Below are 21,019 nucleotides of genomic sequence, written 5' to 3' on the forward strand. Positions count from 1 at the left end.
TTTACTGATTGTTATATAATATTCTGTTTACTTTAGTATATATCACGATCAACTTGTAAATCCAGATTATGGTTGGTACTCTCTAATCATGTCTACATTATTGTACATATGGTTAATATGTTAGTATGTGCACTATTTCACCCAGATAAACCTTGATAAAGGCAAGTGCAGCTGAAACGTTTGGTATTTATCTATTGCATTGGTCTGAGACTAATAAACACCACTCGAGCAATCAATCGTTCTTGCATTTTTTTCAGTGCCAAAGTGATTTTTATACTTCTTGACCTAAGGTCATTCTTTTGGGCACAAACCATTTGCAGTTGAGTAGACCATTTCTTACTCTACTCTTATTATATTAATATTCTTACTACTTTGCGGTCTTATTTTCCATCTATTCAGAGCCGGTCTTCTGACAGGTCGTTTCCAGACCCGTTCTGGGGTATACCCTGGAGTGTTTTACGCCAGCTCTGTGGGGGGACTTCCTCTGAGTGAGGTTACCATTGCTGAGGTACTACAATCTCGTGGATATGTCACAGCCATGGCAGGCAAATGGCATCTGGGACTGGGACGTAATGGGGCTTTCCTGCCCACACGGCAAGGATTTCAGAACTATTTGGGAGTTCCTTATTCACATGATCAGGTAAAGTAGTTTTATTGAGGTATTAGACATAGAGATGATGCAAATTGATTTGTACAAATTGGTCCATCGGCTACGTCAGTAGTCTTTGGCATCTGGACAGGAACTGTGAGAACCTCCAATTACCTGCCGACATCCACTGCTCTTATTTTGATTAGGCTACGTTCACATTAGCGTTGTGCGGCGCAGCGTCGGGCGCAGCTGCGGCGACGCATGCGTCATGCGCCCCTATATTTAACATGGGGGGAGCATGGACATGCGTTGTCTTGCGTTTTGTGACACATGCGTCATTTTGGCGCAACTGTCAGGGCGCAGAGGACGCTGCATGATGCCGTTTTTTCTGCGCCAAAAATCATGCAAAAAATGAACGCATGCGTCACAAAACGCTGCGTTGTGCATGCGTTTTGCATGCGTTGTGCGTTGCGTTGCCGATGCTGCGCCGCACAACGCAAATGTGAACGTAGCCTTAGCCGGTCTAGGTAATCAAACAACACTTGTGCATTACTCACCATTCCGGCTAATAAAAAAAAAAGAACCACTTGATGATGGTAAGTAAGGGTGTGTGTTCACCCAGTCTTTTTGCTGAGTTTTGGAAGCAGAAATGGAGTGGATACTCTTAATTTTTCAGGAGGATTTGGAAAGATTCTGCTCAGTTTAATCTCCAAAAATCTCACTGTGAACATAGTCTAAGAGCAGTTCTCCCAACTTGCAGCCAGAGATTACTGGTGTGGCCGGTGGACTTGGGGAAATCTATTTACATCAACTTTAATTGCAATTAATTATGAACCTATCTGACCTTTTGGCATGATACTAGTGCCGTATTCTATAATATTTATACCTCATGTGTTTCTATAGGGTCCCTGTCAGAACTTGACATGTTTCCCACCAAACACACTTTGCTATGGGACATGTGTCTTGGGGGAGACTCTTCTTCCTGTATTCATCAATGAGGATATCTTGGAGCAACCGGTGAACTTTCCTGGACTAGTCCCTCTATATCAGGAATTCAGTAAGGCATTCATTCATAAAGCAGTGACTGAAAAGAAACCATTCTTTCTGTACTACGCTTCACATGTAAGTGTTCCAAAGCATAATATAAAACCTATACGTTTAAAGGGAACTTCAAAAACACTATTTACCTGCAGATATAGTGTTAATATAATGTGAATAGTATTTTAAATCATATCGAGCAGGCTTATTGGAACAGCAGCTACCAGGAGAAAATGCAGTTATATCCTCCCTGCAGCTGCTCATTTCCAGTCATTTGGCAGGGAGAGGTTAGTCTCCACTTGTTATGCAGTGATTACTCTCTAAAATCCCTCCCTGGCACAATGACAGCTTGCTCTGCACTCATGTTGTGGAGCAGGTTATTGGTCAATGTGTATGCGAGTAATTACAGAGCAATCGCTGTGTCGTGAGTGGTGACTGTATCAGCTCCCTGCACTGCCCCATTGACTGGAAGTGAACGACTGCATTGAGAATAAAACTTCATTTTCTCCCAGTAGCCACTCTTCCAATAAATTTTCAAGACATGATTAAGCATCGCATCAACTGCAACTGCTCCAGTCTGTTTTGGCTGTAGTTGTGCCTTCTCGTCAACAGCTCACATCACCAGTGAATGTAACCCTTGAGCTGATCAGCTTGGCCAAGGAAACGGCATAGGTCAATGAACCCATTAATAGGCTGTAGCGGTGATGTGAGCTCGACATGTGACGTCCTTGCTGCAGCAAAAACCCTGAGACCAGAGCACTGGGGCTTGACAGGAGGCCACGTTTTTTTAAAGTTTGGACTATATGTTATACAATTTTTGAAAAGTTAAAGGGACTGTCTAACAATATGATATTAAATGCCTATCCTTAGGACATTGGTCCCCAACCTTTCTTAAGGCATTATCCTACCTCCAGCTTACCATAATGGAGTCTTTCTCTTCATAGCTGTTTCTTAGACCTTTTGCTAATGCACCAAGGTGGCAGACCTCCATGAGTCACACATTATGGCCCTGCGAGTCACATGTAGCTCCAGAGCCACAGATTGGGGACCCCTGACTTAGGATATGTCACCAATGTCAGATCGGTGGGGTCCAACACCCAGCACCTTCATCGGTCAACTGTTATTACCTTCAGTGGCAGCCAGATGTAAACTTTGAATAAGAGTTGATCTGCAGTACTCGGCATTCGCCTCTACACATTCTGTGTGGGCAGCTTAAGAGGGGTTTCTGGGTTTTTATCATTGATGACTGAATCACTACACCCCCACTGATCACATTATGTAATTAGAGGGGTTGTAGTGCTCTGTAACTGCAATATCTCGATACATTGTGTAATGGTTGTGAGTGCTACAGCTGGTCTCTCCAATCTAAGTGAAAGGGCAGCGGTGCACAAGAACTGCCACAGATCTGTACTCTGTGTAGTGGCTGTGGATGGTACTACATTCCTGTCCTATTAAAGTGAAGGGGTTGGAGTGCCCATGAAAGGGACAGAGCGGTCATGCCATTTGGGGCTACAACATAATGTATGGAGCTATGCCACTTCCCATGCACAATGACTGCTTCATTCGGCTGACCAGAGGGGCTGCCAGGACTCCCACTGATCTGGTATTGATAACCTATCTTAAAGATTGACCACCTATATGAAAATTAACAGGAAGATCGTAAGTGGCCAGCTCTTGCTCTTAATTTTATCATGCTGCTTACCTCAGTATTTTTTTTTTATAATACAGCCTCAGACATAGGGGTCTTTTCATTTAGTACTGATTTTATGTTTTTTTTACCAAGGAGACTTTGCACACATTTTCCCAGGGGCATCTTTTTTTGTTTTTTTAGGTTGCCTGCATAATTATCCTTTGAGCAACGCTGCCTGGTAAAGACCATAAGCGATGAAAAAGAGGCCCATATCTCTGGAACCATTTGACAGATTTAAAAACTAAAACACTGGGATATTCAGGGGAGCAGGAAGTATAAAATAAGAGCAAGAACTGGACCTGTCACCAGAGTCGGTGTTATTTAAAAGCACTAAATGCCATTAAAGAAGCACTTCCATTAAAAATGTTATCCCATTAATATAATGCAATATTGCAATCATCGTATTGTATGGCACTGTGTAATTTCATTTGCTTTTTCCCTTCTACCCAGCTAATTCTTCTCTTTTTCATTAGGTCTATGGCATCACGTGATTAAAATCAGATTAGCTGAATCCTTCTAAACTCTATATAGAAACAGGAGGTAAATTTTCCCTGTATAACTCATAAGTCACTTCAAATGTCAGGGGAATGTGGAGGAGCAGTTGGGTGAGGAAGTCGAATAGCAGAAAGATAAATGCAGGGAAAAGGGACTTCCTGGTTCTACATAGAGCAGAGAAAAGAGAAGAATTAACTGGGTACAAAAGGAAAAATTAGCAATTATAAGTACACAGTGCTGTATAATATGATTGCAAAATTTTAAGAGGACAAAAACTGTAGTGAGAGTGCTTCTTTAACAGTTTATATGATTATACAGTGGCACGTAAAAGTTTGGGTACCCCTGGTCAAAAATACTGTTATTGTGAACAGTTAAGCAAGTTGACGATGAAATGATCTCTAAAAGGCTTAAAGTTAAAGATGACACATTTCCTTTGTATTTTAGTCAAAAAAAATGTGTTTTTACTTTTTAAAAATTACAAAAAGAACAATGGGCCAATGCAAAAGTATGGGCACCCTTGGAGATTTGTAGAGAACTTTGACCAAGGTTTCCGACCTTAATGAGGGTTATGGCTTGTTCACTATTATCGTTAGGAAAGGACAGGTGAATCATTTCTCAGCTTTATAAAAACCCAGCATCCTCTAACCTTGTGCCAAAAAACTGCAGCCATAAGTTGTTTGAAGCAGCTGCCTAGCACTCTGAAATGAAAAGGATAGAGGTTCACAAAGCAGGCGAAGGCTCAGTTCAAAATGTAATTTAGAAATGACAGTTAACAGGAACAGTGGAGGTCAAGATAAGGTCTGGAAGATCAAGCAAAATTTCAATGAGAGCTTCTTGTAAGATTGCTAGAGAGGCAAATCAGAACCCCCACTTGACTGCAAAAGACCTTCAGAAAGATTTAGCAGTTGTGATACATTGTTCTACCGTTCAGAGACACCTGCACAAATATGGCCTTCATGAAAGAGTCAACAGAAGAAAGCCTCTCCTGCATCCTCAACATAAAATGCAGCATTAGAAGTATGCAAAAGAACACTTAAACACTCTGGTGCATTTTGGAAACAAGTCCTATGGAAAGATGAGGATAAAATTGAACTATTTGGCCACAATGATCATAGGTATGTGTGGAGGAAAAAGGGCACATCATTTCTGGAAAAGAACTTCTTGCCATCCATTAAGCATGGGTGGATCATGCTTTGGGGTTGTGTTGCAGCCAATGGCACCAGGAACATTTCATGGGTAGAGCAATGAATGAATTCAATGAAATTTAAACAAATTCTTGATGCAAACATAACACCATCTGTTAAAAAACTGAAGTTGAAAAGAGGGTGGCTCCTACAAATGGATAATGATCTTAGGAAACACATGTCAAAATCCACAATAGACTACCTCAAAAGGTGAAAGCTGAAGGTTTTACAATGGCCCTCACAGTCCTCTCATCTGAACATCATTGAAAATCTGTGGCTAGACCTCAAAATAGCAGTGCGTACAAGACGACCCAGGAATCTCACAGAACTGGAAAAATAGATACAAAATACCTCAAGCTAGAATTGCAAGTCTCTTGGCTGGCTAAAAAAAGCAAATACAAGTTGTGATCCTTTCAAAAGGGGGTGCTACTAGGTACTAACCAGTCAGGGTGCCCAAACTATTGCATTGTCCATTTTCCTTTTTGTAATGTTTAAAATATAAAAGATTACATATTTTTTCCAAAAAAAAGAAGTGTCTCTTTTTTAACTGTAGGCCTTTTGTTCATAATAACAGTAGTTTTGACCAAGGGGCCCAAGCTTTTACATGCCAGAGTATACTATCCATTCTTACTTGGATCATGGAACTCTAAAACTCCAATTCACAGTATTTTAAGTATAGATTGTTTTTAGAACAAACTTAGAATTTACTCACTAATGTAACAGTATAAATAGTTTGTGTTCACTGTCTACTGTCTGGATGTATTTGTTTCTGCTTTATCAGTTGGTATAAGATTGTCTCCATATAGAAGTTAACTTAATAAGATAGTCATTTAGTTTTCATGGATCTTCTTTTTTTCTCAGCATACACACTATCCTCAGTTTGCAAGTGCTCGGTATACGGGGCATTCTCCAAGGGGAAAATTTGGGGATGCTTTGCTGGAAGTTGATGGAACAGTGGGAGAACTGGTCAAGTCTGTGTTTGATATGGGAGTTGAGAACAACACACTCATCATCTTTACTTCTGACAATGGGTAATGTCATCTATTCTTATGAAGCGATAATGTTTTTAACCATTATGTAGACTGAAATGACAAAGATGACAAAGATTTATAGTTCTTGTTTATTCTACATTACCACCATTTTGTGCTTTTGAGGCTTTGTATGGGAACAACCTAATGCATAATATACCCAGAGACATGTTTCATTCCTGCTCATTTCCTTGTACTACTACTCATCCTTGCTGGAGTTTATAGTAAGTTAAAAACTGTGACTGTACCTGAGAGGGAATGTTCTTAAGATACTAACAATCAGAATCAGTAATATTCTACAAAGTTTGTGACTTATTGGAAAATCTCAGTATATGGTAATGCCCTAAATGAGCATTTTGCCCAATTTATTCCTAAATATTGGTCCGTGTAAAAATGCCAGTGATCACCCTAAGAGTAGGTTCACATGAGTATGTAAAACTAGTTCAGCATTGAATCTACAAAGCACAGACTATTTTCTCACTAGTCATCCATATGCAATTTTTTTTTTAAATTCAGAAACTACTATTAATAATTTACAAGACCATTTAAAGGGCCACTGTCACCCCCCTCCAGCCGTTATAAACTAAAAGAACCACCTTGTGCAGCAGTAATGCTGCATTCTAACAAGGTGGCTCTTTTAGTTTTAGGTTCAAGTATACCCAAAATAACGCATTTTTATACTTAGCCACAATTCCTGTCTCTAGCCAGGTAGGTGGGTCCTCACTCTCCAGCTTGACCAGCTCCTCTGCCGTCACTCCAATCTTCCTGCGCTTTCGGCGCCACCCCCACAGCGCTGTTATCGGTTCAAAACCGGCGCCTGCGCAGTGTACTGCTGTGCTGCGCAGACGCAGTAAGCTCTGGCCGTCTGACGTTCCAGCCAGGCTTGCACACTGCGCCTGCGCGGGCATTGCGGCCAGCCACCTTTGGAATCCCCACCCCGCACTGTGCATAATGCATAACACATAGTGCGGGGCTGGGATTCCAAAGGTGGCTGGCCACAATGCCCGCGCAGGCGCAGTGTGCAAGCCTGGCTGGAACGTCAGACGGCCAGAGCTTACTGCGTCTGCGCAGCACAGTAGTACACTGCGCAGGCGCCGGTTTTGAACCAATAACAGCGCTGAGGGGGCGGCGCTGAAAGCGCAGGAAGATTGGACTGACGGCAGAGGAGCTGGTCAAGCTGGGGAGTGAGGACCCGCCTCCCTGGCTAGAGACAGGAATTGTGGCTAAGTATAAAAACGCTTTATTTGAAGTATTGTTGTGAACTCTGTGTTCATGCTCCCTCTTGTGGTCACTGGTGGTATGGTGTGACTTTTGCTTTGGGCTCCCCCTGGTGGCTTTGTCTGTTATCCTGCTGGTCTCTGGTTATCAGCTGGTTTGTTATTCTCTGGGAGGTTCCTATATAGCTCTGTTTTGCTTCCACTTGTTGCCGGCTGTCGATGTAATCAGTGCTACTCAGATTCCTTCTGACTACCTTGATCCCAGTCCATCCAGGACAAGCTAAGTTTTGTTTGCTCATTTTTTGATCAGCAGTGTTTATCATGTTTTCTGTTCCAGCTTGCTAAAATGTAATCCCTTGCTTGCTGGTTGCTCTAGTGGGCTGAGTTTCTCCCCACACACCGTTAGTTGGTGTGTGGGTTCTTGAAATCTCAGGATGGATATTTTGTAAGGGTTTTTTATTGATCGCATAGACCCCTGCTCTATTTTCTGCTTTCTAGTACTAGTGGGCCTCTTTTGCTGAATCTGATTTCATCCCTATGTATGTGCCTTCTTCTTACTTCACCGTTAATATTTGTTGGGGGCTTCTATATCTTTGGGGATTATTTCTCTGGAGGCAAGCGAGGTCCTTCTTTCTCTTTAGGGGTAGCTAGTTCCTCAGGCTGGCTCGAGACATCTAGAAATTATTTAGGCACATTCACCGGCTACCTCTAGTTGTGTTGGATAGGTTCAGATTTGCGATCAGTCCAGTTACCATCTCCCTAGAGCTCGTCCTTAGTTTAATCACTTGCTGGTCTATTTGTGATCCTCAGCCACTAGGGATCATAACAGTACAGCCGGCCTACAAAGTGTTAATTGCATGGCAGAAGCAGGAGAAAAGAAGCCTTGAGAATTTTTTTTTTTTTCTTCTTCTTGTTGCCCTGTGTCTAGCTGCTGTGCTAGCTTCTCTCCTCCTCTTAATCTTGGTGTGGCTCTGAGTTCAGCTGCTGACATGGATGTCCAGAGCTTGGCTTCCAGTCTGGATCATCTTGCTGCTAGAGTTCAAAGTATTCAGGATTTTGTTGTTCACAGTCCTATGTCTGAGCCTAGGATACCTATTCCGGAGTTGTTTTCTGGAGATAGATCTAGGTTCCTGAATTTTAAGAACAATTGTAAGTTGTTTCTTTCTTTGAAACCTCGTTCCTCTGGTGATGCCGTTCAGCAAGTTAAGATTATCATTTCCCTTTTGCGTGGGGACCCTCAAGATTGGGCCTTCACATTGGCGCCAGGGGATCCTGCATTGCTCAGTGTGGATGCGTTTTTTCTGGCCCTTGGATTGCTCTATGAGGAACCTAATCTTGAGAACCAGGCTGAAAAAGCGTTATTGGCCCTCTCGCAGGGGCAAGATGAAGCAGAGGTGTACTGCCAGAAATTTCGGAAATGGTCGGTGCTTACTCAGTGGAATGAGTGTGCCCTGGCTGCAAATTTCAGAGAAGGTCTTTCTGAAGCCACTACTTAGCCACAATTCCTGTCTCTAGCCAGGTAGGTGGGTCCTCACTCTCCAGCTTGACCAGCTCCTCTGCCGTCACTCCAATCTTCCTGCGCTTTCGGCGCCACCCCCACAGCGCTGTTATCGGTTCAAAACCGGCGCCTGCACAGTGTACTGCTGTGCTGCGCAGACGCAGTAAGCTCTGGCCGTCTGACGTTCCAGCCAGGCTTGCACACTGCGCCTGCGCGGGCATTGCGGCCAGCCACCTTTGGAATCCCCACCCCGCACTGTGCATAATGCATAACACATAGTGCGGGGCTGGGATTCCAAAGGTGGCTGGCCACAATGCCCGCGCAGGCGCAGTGTGCAAGCCTGGCTGGAACGTCAGACGGCCAGAGCTTACTGCGTCTGCGCAGCACAGTAGTACACTGCGCAGGCGCCGGTTTTGAACCGATAACAGCGCTGAGGGGGCGGCGCTGAAAGCGCAGGAAGATTGGACTGACGGCAGAGGAGCTGGTCAAGCTGGGGAGTGAGGACCCACCTACCTGGCTAGAGACAGGAATTGTGGCTAAGTAGTGGCTTCAGAAAGACCTTCTCTGAAATTTGCAGCCAATTTGCTGGCTAGAGACAGGAATTGTGGCTAAGTATAAAAACGCTTTATTTGAAGTATTGTTGTGAACTCTGTGTTCATGCTCCCTCTTGTGGTCACTGGTGGTATGGTGTGACTTTTGCTTTGGGCTCCCCCTGGTGGCTTTGTCTGTTATCCTGCTGGTCTCTGGTTATCAGCTGGTTCGTTATTCTCTGGGAGGTTCCTATATAGCTCTGTTTTGCTTCCACTTGTTGCCGGCTGTCGATGTAATCAGTGCTACTCAGATTCCTTCTGACTACCTTGATCCCAGTCCATCCAGGACAAGCTAAGTTTTGTTTGCTCATTTTTTGATCAGCAGTGTTTATCATGTTTTCTGTTCCAGCTTGCTAAAATGTAATCCCTTGCTTGCTGGTTGCTCTAGTGGGCTGAGTTTCTCCCCACACACCGTTAGTTGGTGTGTGGGTTCTTGAAATCTCAGGATGGATATTTTGTAAGGGTTTTTTATTGATCGCATAGACCCCTGCTCTATGTTCTGCTTTCTAGTACTAGTGGGACTCTTTTGCTGAATCTGATTTCATCCCTATGTATGTGCCTTCTTCTTACTTCACCGTTAATATTTGTTGGGGGCTTCTATATCTTTGGGGATTATTTCTCTGGAGGCAAGCGAGGTCCTTCTTTCTCTTTAGGGGTAGCTAGTTCCTCAGGCTGGCTCGAGACATCTAGAAATTATTTAGGCACATTCACCGGCTACCTCTAGTTGTGTTGGATAGGTTCAGATTTGCGATCAGTCCAGTTACCATCTCCCTAGAGCTCGTCCTTAGTTTAATCACTTGCTGGTCTATTTGTGATCCTCAGCCACTAGGGATCATAACAGTACAGCCGGCCTACAAAGTGTTAATTGCATGGCAGAAGCAGGAGAAAAGAAGCCTTGAGAATTTTTTTTTTTTTTTTCTTCTTCTTGTTGCCCTGTGTCTAGCTGCTGTGCTAGCTTCTCTCCTCCTCTTAATCTTGGTGTGGCTCTGAGTTCAGCTGCTGACATGGATGTCCAGAGCTTGGCTTCCAGTCTGGATCATCTTGCTGCTAGAGTTCAAAGTATTCAGGATTTTGTTGTTCACAGTCCTATGTCTGAGCCTAGGATACCTATTCCGGAGTTGTTTTCTGGAGATAGATCTAGGTTCCTGAATTTTAAGAACAATTGTAAGTTGTTTCTTTCTTTGAAACCTCGTTCCTCTGGTGATGCCGTTCAGCAAGTTAAGATTATCATTTCCCTTTTGCGTGGGGACCCTCAAGATTGGGCCTTCACATTGGCGCCAGGGGATCCTGCATTGCTCAGTGTGGATGCGTTTTTTCTGGCCCTTGGATTGCTCTATGAGGAACCTAATCTTGAGAACCAGGCTGAAAAAGCGTTATTGGCCCTCTCGCAGGGGCAAGATGAAGCAGAGGTGTACTGCCAGAAATTTCGGAAATGGTCGGTGCTTACTCAGTGGAATGAGTGTGCCCTGGCTGCAAATTTCAGAGAAGGTCTTTCTGAAGCCACTACTTAGCCACAATTCCTGTCTCTAGCCAGGTAGGTGGGTCCTCACTCTCCAGCTTGACCAGCTCCTCTGCCGTCACTCCAATCTTCCTGCGCTTTCGGCGCCACCCCCACAGCGCTGTTATCGGTTCAAAACCGGCGCCTGCACAGTGTACTGCTGTGCTGCGCAGACGCAGTAAGCTCTGGCCGTCTGACGTTCCAGCCAGGCTTGCACACTGCGCCTGCGCGGGCATTGCGGCCAGCCACCTTTGGAATCCCCACCCCGCACTGTGCATAATGCATAACACATAGTGCGGGGCTGGGATTCCAAAGGTGGCTGGCCACAATGCCCGCGCAGGCGCAGTGTGCAAGCCTGGCTGGAACGTCAGACGGCCAGAGCTTACTGCGTCTGCGCAGCACAGTAGTACACTGCGCAGGCGCCGGTTTTGAACCGATAACAGCGCTGAGGGGGCGGCGCTGAAAGCGCAGGAAGATTGGACTGACGGCAGAGGAGCTGGTCAAGCTGGGGAGTGAGGACCCACCTACCTGGCTAGAGACAGGAATTGTGGCTAAGTAGTGGCTTCAGAAAGACCTTCTCTGAAATTTGCAGCCAATTTGCTGGCTAGAGACAGGAATTGTGGCTAAGTATAAAAACGCTTTATTTGAAGTATTGTTGTGAACTCTGTGTTCATGCTCCCTCTTGTGGTCACTGGTGGTATGGTGTGACTTTTGCTTTGGGCTCCCCCTGGTGGCTTTGTCTGTTATCCTGCTGGTCTCTGGTTATCAGCTGGTTCGTTATTCTCTGGGAGGTTCCTATATAGCTCTGTTTTGCTTCCACTTGTTGCCGGCTGTCGATGTAATCAGTGCTACTCAGATTCCTTCTGACTACCTTGATCCCAGTCCATCCAGGACAAGCTAAGTTTTGTTTGCTCATTTTTTGATCAGCAGTGTTTATCATGTTTTCTGTTCCAGCTTGCTAAAATGTAATCCCTTGCTTGCTGGTTGCTCTAGTGGGCTGAGTTTCTCCCCACACACCGTTAGTTGGTGTGTGGGTTCTTGAAATCTCAGGATGGATATTTTGTAAGGGTTTTTTATTGATCGCATAGACCCCTGCTCTATGTTCTGCTTTCTAGTACTAGTGGGACTCTTTTGCTGAATCTGATTTCATCCCTATGTATGTGCCTTCTTCTTACTTCACCGTTAATATTTGTTGGGGGCTTCTATATCTTTGGGGATTATTTCTCTGGAGGCAAGCGAGGTCCTTCTTTCTCTTTAGGGGTAGCTAGTTCCTCAGGCTGGCTCGAGACATCTAGAAATTATTTAGGCACATTCACCGGCTACCTCTAGTTGTGTTGGATAGGTTCAGATTTGCGATCAGTCCAGTTACCATCTCCCTAGAGCTCGTCCTTAGTTTAATCACTTGCTGGTCTATTTGTGATCCTCAGCCACTAGGGATCATAACAGTACAGCCGGCCTACAAAGTGTTAATTGCATGGCAGAAGCAGGAGAAAAGAAGCCTTGAGAATTTTTTTTTTTTTTTCTTCTTCTTGTTGCCCTGTGTCTAGCTGCTGTGCTAGCTTCTCTCCTCCTCTTAATCTTGGTGTGGCTCTGAGTTCAGCTGCTGACATGGATGTCCAGAGCTTGGCTTCCAGTCTGGATCATCTTGCTGCTAGAGTTCAAAGTATTCAGGATTTTGTTGTTCACAGTCCTATGTCTGAGCCTAGGATACCTATTCCGGAGTTGTTTTCTGGAGATAGATCTAGGTTCCTGAATTTTAAGAACAATTGTAAGTTGTTTCTTTCTTTGAAACCTCGTTCCTCTGGTGATGCCGTTCAGCAAGTTAAGATTATCATTTCCCTTTTGCGTGGGGACCCTCAAGATTGGGCCTTCACATTGGCGCCAGGGGATCCTGCATTGCTCAGTGTGGATGCGTTTTTTCTGGCCCTTGGATTGCTCTATGAGGAACCTAATCTTGAGAACCAGGCTGAAAAAGCGTTATTGGCCCTCTCGCAGGGGCAAGATGAAGCAGAGGTGTACTGCCAGAAATTTCGGAAATGGTCGGTGCTTACTCAGTGGAATGAGTGTGCCCTGGCTGCAAATTTCAGAGAAGGTCTTTCTGAAGCCATTAAGAATGTCATGGTGGGGTTCCCTACGACTGCAGGTCTGAATGAGTCAATGACTCTGGCCATTCAGATTGATCGGCGGTTGCGGGAGCGCAAACCTGTGCACCATTTGGCGGTGTCTTCTGAACAGACACCTGAATCTATGCAATGTGACAGAATTCTGACCAGAAGTGAACGGCAAAATTATAGACGGCAAAATGGGTTGTGCTTTTACTGTGGTGACTCAGCTCATGTTATCTCAGCATGCTCTAAGCGCAAAAAAAAGGTTGATAAATCTGTCACCATTGGTACTTTACAGCCTAAGTTTATTTTGTCTGTTACCCTGATTTGTTCCCTGTCATCTTACCCGGTTAATGCCTTTGTAGATTCAGGTGCTGCCCTGAGTCTGATGGATTGGTCATTTGCCAGACGCTGTGGTTTTGATTTGGAGCCTTTAAAATTCCCTATTCCACTAAGGGGAATTGACTCTACGCCATTGGCTACGAATAGACCTCAGTACTGGACACAAGTGACCATGTGCATGACTCCTGTTCATCAGGAGGTGATTCGCTTTCTTGTATTGCATAATTTGCATGATGTTGTCGTGTTGGGTCTACCATGGTTGCAGACTCATAATCCAGTCCTGGATTGGAAAGCTATGTCTGTGTCAAGTTGGGGTTGTCAGGGAATTCATGGTGACGCTCCTGTGGTGTCAATTGCTTCGTCCACTCCTTCTGAAGTCCCTACGTTTTTGTCAGACTACCAGGATGTATTTGAGGAGCCCAAACTCAATTCTCTACCTCCTCATAGGGACTGTGATTGTGCTATAAATTTGATTCCTGGTAGTAAGTTTCCTAAGGGACGACTTTTCAATTTATCTGTGCCGGAGCATGCTGCCATGCGGAGTTATATAAAGGAGTCTTTGGAGAAGGGACATATTCGCCCGTCCTCTTCCCCTCTTGGTGCAGGATTCTTTTTTATGGCTAAAAAGGATGGTTCCCTGAGACCTTGTATTTATTATCGCCTTTTGAATAAAATCACGGTCAAATTTCAGTATCCTTTGCCATTGTTAACTGATTTGTTTGCTCGCATTAGGGGGTCTAGTTGGTTCACCAAGATAGATCTTCGTGGTGCGTATAACCTTGTGCGTATAAAACAGGGTGATGAATGGAAAACTGCATTTAATACGCCTGAAGGCCATTTTGAGTACCTGGTGATGCCTTTTGGACTTTCTAATGCTCCTTCAGTCTTTCAGTCCTTTATGCACGACATCTTCCGTGAATATCTGGATAAGTTTATGATTGTGTATCTGGATGATATTCTGGTTTTTTCGGATGATTGGGAGTCTCATGTTAGGCAGGTCAGGATGGTCTTTCAGGTCCTGCGTGACAATGCTTTATTTGTGAAGGGCTCAAAATGTCTTTTTGGAGTCCAGAAGATTTCTTTTTTGGGTTTCATTTTTTCTCCTTCTACTATTGAGATGGACCCAGTCAAGGCTCAGGCTATTCATGACTGGACGCAGCCTACATCTGTTAAGAGTCTTCAGAAGTTCTTGGGTTTTGCTAATTTTTACCGTCGCTTCGTAGCTAATTTTTCTGGTGTTGTTGACGGATTTGACCAAGAAAGGTTCTGATGTGACTAATTGGTCCTCTGCGGCTGTGGAGGCCTTTCGGGAGCTGAAGCACCGGTTTTCTTCGGCTCCGGTCTTATGTCAGCCAGATGTCTCACTTCCCTTCCAGGTGGAGGTTGATGCTTCCGAGATTGGAGCGGGGGCTGTTTTGTCGCAGAGAAGCTCCGATGACTCTGTGATGAAGCCATGTGCTTTCTTTTCAAGAAAGTTTTCGCCTGCCGAGCGGAATTATGATGTCGGTAATCGGGAGTTGTTGGCTATGAAGTGGGCATTTGAGGAGTGGCGACATTGGCTCGAGGGAGCTAAGCATCGTGTGGTGGTCTTGACTGATCACAAGAATTTGATTTATCTCGAGTCGGCCAAGCGGCTGAATCCCAGACAGGCTTGCTGGTCGTTGTTTTTCTCTCGTTTTGATTTCGTGGTTTCATACCTGCCTGGTTCGAAGAATGTGAAGGCTGATGCTCTTTCTAGGAGTTTTGTGCCTGACTCTCCTGGAGATTCAGAGCTGGCTGGTATTCTTAGAGAAGGGGTGATTTTGTCTGCCATCTCCCCAGATTTGCGATGTGTGCTGCAAGAGTTTCAGGCGGATAGACCTGATCGCTGTCCACCGGAGAGACTGTTTGTCCCGGATAGATGGACCAACAGAGTCATCTCCGAGGTTCATTCTTCGGTGTTGGCGGGCCATCCTGGAATATTTGGTACCAGAGACTTGGTGGCCAGGTCTTTTTGGTGGCCTTCCTTGTCGCGGGATGTGCGTTCCTTTGTGCAGTCTTGTGGAATTTGTGCTCGGGCTAAGCCTTGCTGTTCTCGAGCCAGTGGTTTGCTGTTACCTTTGCCTGTCCCGAAGAGGCCTTGGACGCACATTTCCATGGATTTTATTTCAGATCTCCCTGTCTCTCAGAGAATGTCTGTCATCTGGGTGGTGTGTGATCGTTTTTCTAAGATGGTCCATTTGGTGCCCTTGCCTAAGTTGCCTTCCTCCTCCGAGTTGGTTCCACTGTTTTTTCAAAATGTGGTTCGTTTGCACGGGATTCCTGAGAACATTGTTTCTGACAGAGGATCCCAGTTTGTGTCTAGATTTTGGCGGACCTTTTGTGCTAAATTGGGCATTGATTTGTCTTTTTCGTCGGCCTTCCATCCTCAGACGAATGGCCAAACCGAGCGAACTAATCAGACCTTGGAGACTTATTTAAGATGTTTTGTTTCTGCTGATCAGGACGACTGGGTTACTTTTTTGCCATTGGCCGAGTTTGCCCTTAACAATCGGGCTAGTTCTGCTACTTTGGTTTCTCCTTTCTTTTGTAATTCGGGGTTTCATCCTCGTTTTTCCTCGGGTCAGGTGGAGCCTTCTGACTGTCCTGGAGTGGATGTTGTGGTTGATAGGTTGTATCAGATTTGGAATCATGTGGTGGACAATTTGAAGCTGTCTCAGGAGAAGGCTCAGCTCTTTGCCAACCGCCGTCGCTGTGTGGGTCCCCGACTTCGCGTTGGGGACTTGGTGTGGTTGTCTTCTCGCTTCGTTCCTATGAAGGTCTCCTCCCCTAAGTTCAAGTCTCGGTTTATCGGTCCTTATAAGATTCTGGAAGTCCTTGCCCCTGTGTCATTTCGTCTGGACCTCCCAGCATCATTTGCTATTCATAATGTGTTCCATCGCTCGTTGTTGCGGAGGTATGTGGTGCCTGTGGTTCCTCCGGTTGAGCCTCCTGCCCCGGTGCTGGTTGAGGGAGAATTGGAATACGTGGTGGAGAAGATCTTGGATTCTCGTATTTCTAGACGGAGGCTCCAGTATTTGGTTAAATGGAAGGGCTATGGTCAGGAGGATAATTCTTGGGTTGTCGCCTCTGATGTTCATGCAGCCGATTTGGTTCGTGCCTTCCATGTGGCTCATCCTGATCGCCCTGGTGGTTTTCATGAGGGTTCGGTGACCCCTCCTCAAGGGGGGGGGTACTGTTGTGAACTCTGTGTTCATGCTCCCTCTTGTGGTCACTGGTGGTATGGTGTGACTTTTGCTTTGGGCTCCCCCTGGTTGCTTTGTTATCCTGCTGGTCTCTGGTTATCAGCTGGTTCGTTATTCTCTGGGAGGTTCCTATATAGCTGTTTTGCTTCCACTTGTTGCCGGCTGTCGATGTAATCAGTGCTACTCAGATTCCTTCTGACTACCTTGCTCCCAGTCCATCCAGGACAAGCTAAGTTTTGTTTGCTCATTTTTTGATCAGCAGTGTTTATCATGTTTTCTGTTCCAGCTTGCTAAAATGTAATTCCCTCGCTTGCTGGTTGCTCTAGTGGGCTGAGTTTCTCCCCACACACCGTTAGTTGGTGTGTGGGTTCTTGAAATCTCAGGATGGATATTTTGTAAGGGTTTTTTATTGATCGCATAGACCCCTGCTCTATTTTCTGCTTTCTAGTACTAGTGGGCCTCTTTTGCTGAATCTGATTTCATCCCTATGTATGTGCCTTCTTCTTACTTCACCGTTAATATTTGTTGGGGGCTTCTATATCTTTGGGGATTATTTCTCTGGAGGCAAGCGAGGTCCTTCTTTCTCTTTAGGGGTAGCTAGTTCCTCAGGCTGGCTCGAGACGTCTAGGAATTATTTAGGCACGTTCACCGGCTACCTCTAGTTGTGTTGGATAGGTTCAGATTTGCGATCAGTCCAGTTACCATCTCCCTAGAGCTCGTCCTTAGTTTAATCACTTGCTGGTCTATTTGTGATCCTCAGCCACTAGGGATCATAACAGGGCACACTTGAACCTAAAACTAAAAGAGCCACCTTGTTAGAATACAGCATTACTGCTGCACAAGGTGGCTCTTTTAGTTTATAACGGCTGGAGGGGGGGTGACAGTGGCCCTTTAAAGTTATCTATGCTAAATTTTTAATGTAGCCGTAAAAAAACTGATGTTGTACTGTGGCTCCTTATAGTATCTGATTTTAATTTTTTACTTACTCATAGACTTGAACGAGTGACTCTCAACCGACACAAGGGAGAAACTTGTGCAGTTTTATTTTTTCTTTTAGTGCTCCGATTCGGACAATAAAAAAAAATCACTCATCTGCTCTACTCCATTGAATAAGATTGGTGCGAGTGCTGTCCATTTTTTCTTTCCTTCAGATTGTATTCAGGACAAAAATACAATGATATGAATGAGTCCTAAGAACAAAGCAACCATCCGGTGCTTGGAACATTAGCGCCAACAACAAAAATTATCAGCACCACATTGCCCAATGTAAACTGAGCAACTGCTGTCAATAACATGATGCTGTGTGGGGACAAAGTAATCGTATTAGTGATTCTTCTTTTCCTATCAGTATTTTTCGGCCTGTGTAAACTGGCTAGTTGGCGACTATCGATCAAGTTGATTGGCTGATTTTGTTCCTTGACTACTGCCAATAAGCCTTTTAACAGGAGGAGTTAAGGGTTCTTAATCCTCAGCACCGCTTTGAGAAATAACGGTATAGCGACCCCCAGCCTCAAGAAAATCTGCACAGTCTCGGCTAAAGGGGGTCCTGGAGAACATGATCAGGGGCAGTTTTTACGGTCCCCTGTCATGTGATCACAAAAAAAGTCCAATTTAAATTGAATTTCTCTCTCCTCCCTCTGATATGATCTAGAATGTCAGAGAAGAAAAAAATGGGGCCGCCCGTGTCCCTTACGATACTTCTGCCATCCCTGGACCCTCCTGCTACATCCTCTGGCCCTCCACGTCATCTTCCTGGAAAAACAATGGGGGGCACATATGCATTGCGCCAGCAGAGATCTGCCGAGCCGGTACCCGGCATTAAATTTTTTTTTTTCCATTCTTTGCAGTTGGGTAAGAGCTGTAATGGGGTTGGAGTTAGAATTGAGGGGTTTTCAAAAGAAAAAAATTATATGACCGCTAGTGTTGAGCGCAAGTGCTCACTACTCGAGTTTGCATCGGGTGCTTGGACATGCACAGAGTATCACAGATCCCTGCATGTTTGTTTTTTTGGGTGTCTAACAGCCACAAAACATGCAGGGCGGGGACTCGAGCATGTCACTCAAGCACCCACGATATTCGGTGAATACCTGAGTGCGGTCAACACTAATGAGGACATATTCAATATGACGACCTAATTGTATCAAATTCTGTGTCATACCTGTGGGTTCAAAATGGTCACTATACCCCTGGATAAAATCCTTAAAGGGTGTTGATTCCAAAATGGGGTCACTTGTGGGGGGTTTCCTCTGTTTAGGCACATCAACTGCTCTTCAAACGTGACATGGCGTCCGCTCTCGATTCCAGACAATTTTGCATTCAAAAAGTCATATGGTGCTCCTTCCTTTCCTAGCCCTGCTGTGTACCCAAACATTAAATTTACCCCATAAATGGGGTATCTGCATACTCAAGAGAAATTACATAACAAATTTTTTGGTCCATTTTGTCTTGCTACCCTTGTGAAAATAAAAAGTTTGGGTTTAAATTAAAATTTTTGTGAAAAATGTTCATTTTTTCCTCTCCACATTGCTTCAGTTCTTGTCAACAACTGAAGGGTTAAGAAAACTTCTTGAATATGGTTTTGAATACCTTTAGGGGTACAGCTTTTAGAATGGCATCACTTTTGGGTACTTTCAAATTCAAAGTCACTGCAAATGTGATGTAGTGTAGAAGGGGCTGTATTCAGGTTTAAAAGATATACAGGGGGATGTTAGCATACTTCTGTTCAATGCTAAGTGATACAGTTACCGTAATATAATTATCAATAATATAATAGTTATAATATATTAATATTTAGCAGAATTAATTTCAGCCTATTGGTTTGACCTCCACAACTGTCATGGTCTCATGTGGCCCCTCGGGAAAATTAATTGCCCACCCCTGGCTTATGGTATTAGTTCCCGTTTTTGGTACCAAATTCATCAAAATAGTGCACACAATTCATGAATTTGGCACAAAGTTGCTTTCTATGAATCTTGATCTGTTTTTGCAAGTTTTCGCACCAAAAGTCTCAAACATTATGCCAAAATAGTAATCAACTGAAAAAAATACACAATGGGGAGACTGGAGTGAAGTTGTGGCAAATTTTGCAGCATTTTGAAAAGTCATAATTGATGAATCAGGCTAACACATCTGGAATTGCTAAACTGTGCCCACAAAGCGAAAAACAAAAAAACAGGCGAGCACATATAAAATAGACTTCTCCCTGCTCCATTGCAGGTGATTGACAGGTCTCTCACTGTATTGTCAGCATTTTTCGACATAAAAATGTGGTATAAGGAACTAATATATGCACAATGTCTTTTTAGTAATATATAAGAATGCTACATCTGTTCTGTTTTTCTAAAAAAAAACAGATGTGATTGATATGTGAGTGATCATATTTTTATCTCTTCATCAGACCAGAGACCATGCGTAAGGAAAGAGGGGGTAGCTCGGGGCTACTGAAATGTGGCAAAAATACGACTTATGAGGGAGGATTACGAGAACCTGCTATTATGTATTGGGAAGGAAAGATAAAACCAGGTAAGAACATTGCCTGTCAAGTTTATTGACAAAAAGGGAAAGAAAAAAGCTGAGCGAATCCATTCCATAAGAATGAAATTTGTCAAATTTTATGATCCCAGCGAATTCAAACAATTTGAAATTCGTTTTGTGTGAATTGCCAAAACAATTGCCCAGCCCCATTTTACACATTGCCATAGAGTGCATCAGTCAACGAGGACTTGTATTGTAAGTACACCGACCGACTTCCTCATAATGCCTTGCTGTTTAGGTTAGCGAAGCAGCAGGGACTCTCGTAGCCTGTATAAAAGCTGACGCTCCATAGGCGTAGATTGTAAAAGCCACTTCGGGGTCACACAGAGTAAGTGTGACCCAGAGAGTCTGACGAGCGGTCACTTAGAAACGAAGCAGGATGGCCCTGTAGATAGATGAGCGTATTAATAGATACATGTACACAGATTTATTATATACAGCGTGTGTGTGTGTATATACAGTAATATAACATAAAAATGAGAAAAGAAAGTGGATTCTCACCAGTCTTGCAAAAATGGCTGCAGTCCTCCTAATCTACTGGCTAATGGATAATGATAAAATATAGGAAAAAGAAGTCGCAAACATAGCAAAAAACCTGAATAAAATGTATTCCATGCCAAAGGTACACAATGTTTTGGCTCTGTGTGTCTGTATAACAAATGTATATATATATATATATATATATATATATATATATATATATATATATACACGGCATGTATTATACATAGGTAAACTACTAGATTTGAGATACTGTGTTCGTGTGTATGTATATGTATATATATGTATACATATATATATATAATTTTTTTTCTAAAGAAAAACTTGATTTTGCTCGCAGTTATTCTTGTAAATAGTTATGTTATGATCCAAATATATAGCCTTCTAACAAGGAGCAAAAGCAGACCAAAGCCCTGGGTATGTTTTACTCAATTCCTTTTTTTTTCCCCCAACATTTTTGTGATGGTTATTCCTAATATGAAGTTT

General features: G+C 43.9%; 1 protein-coding gene across 1 annotated transcript in view; it reads left to right on the plus strand.

Moving 5' to 3' along the window:
* LOC143775775 (arylsulfatase A-like) overlaps positions 1 to 21,019 on the plus strand; it is a 131,627-nt gene that overhangs the window by 85,135 nt on the left and 25,473 nt on the right. The window contains exons 2-5 of the mRNA XM_077264309.1: positions 400 to 640; positions 1,493 to 1,711; positions 5,858 to 6,027; positions 19,896 to 20,020. Coding sequence (XP_077120424.1) covers positions 400 to 640; positions 1,493 to 1,711; positions 5,858 to 6,027; positions 19,896 to 20,020 — 755 coding nt within the window. The remainder of the gene's footprint in view (positions 1 to 399; positions 641 to 1,492; positions 1,712 to 5,857; positions 6,028 to 19,895; positions 20,021 to 21,019) is intronic.

This window comes from Ranitomeya variabilis, chromosome 5 (assembly GCF_051348905.1).
Source record: "Ranitomeya variabilis isolate aRanVar5 chromosome 5, aRanVar5.hap1, whole genome shotgun sequence".
Lineage (NCBI taxonomy): Eukaryota > Metazoa > Chordata > Amphibia > Anura > Dendrobatidae > Ranitomeya > Ranitomeya variabilis.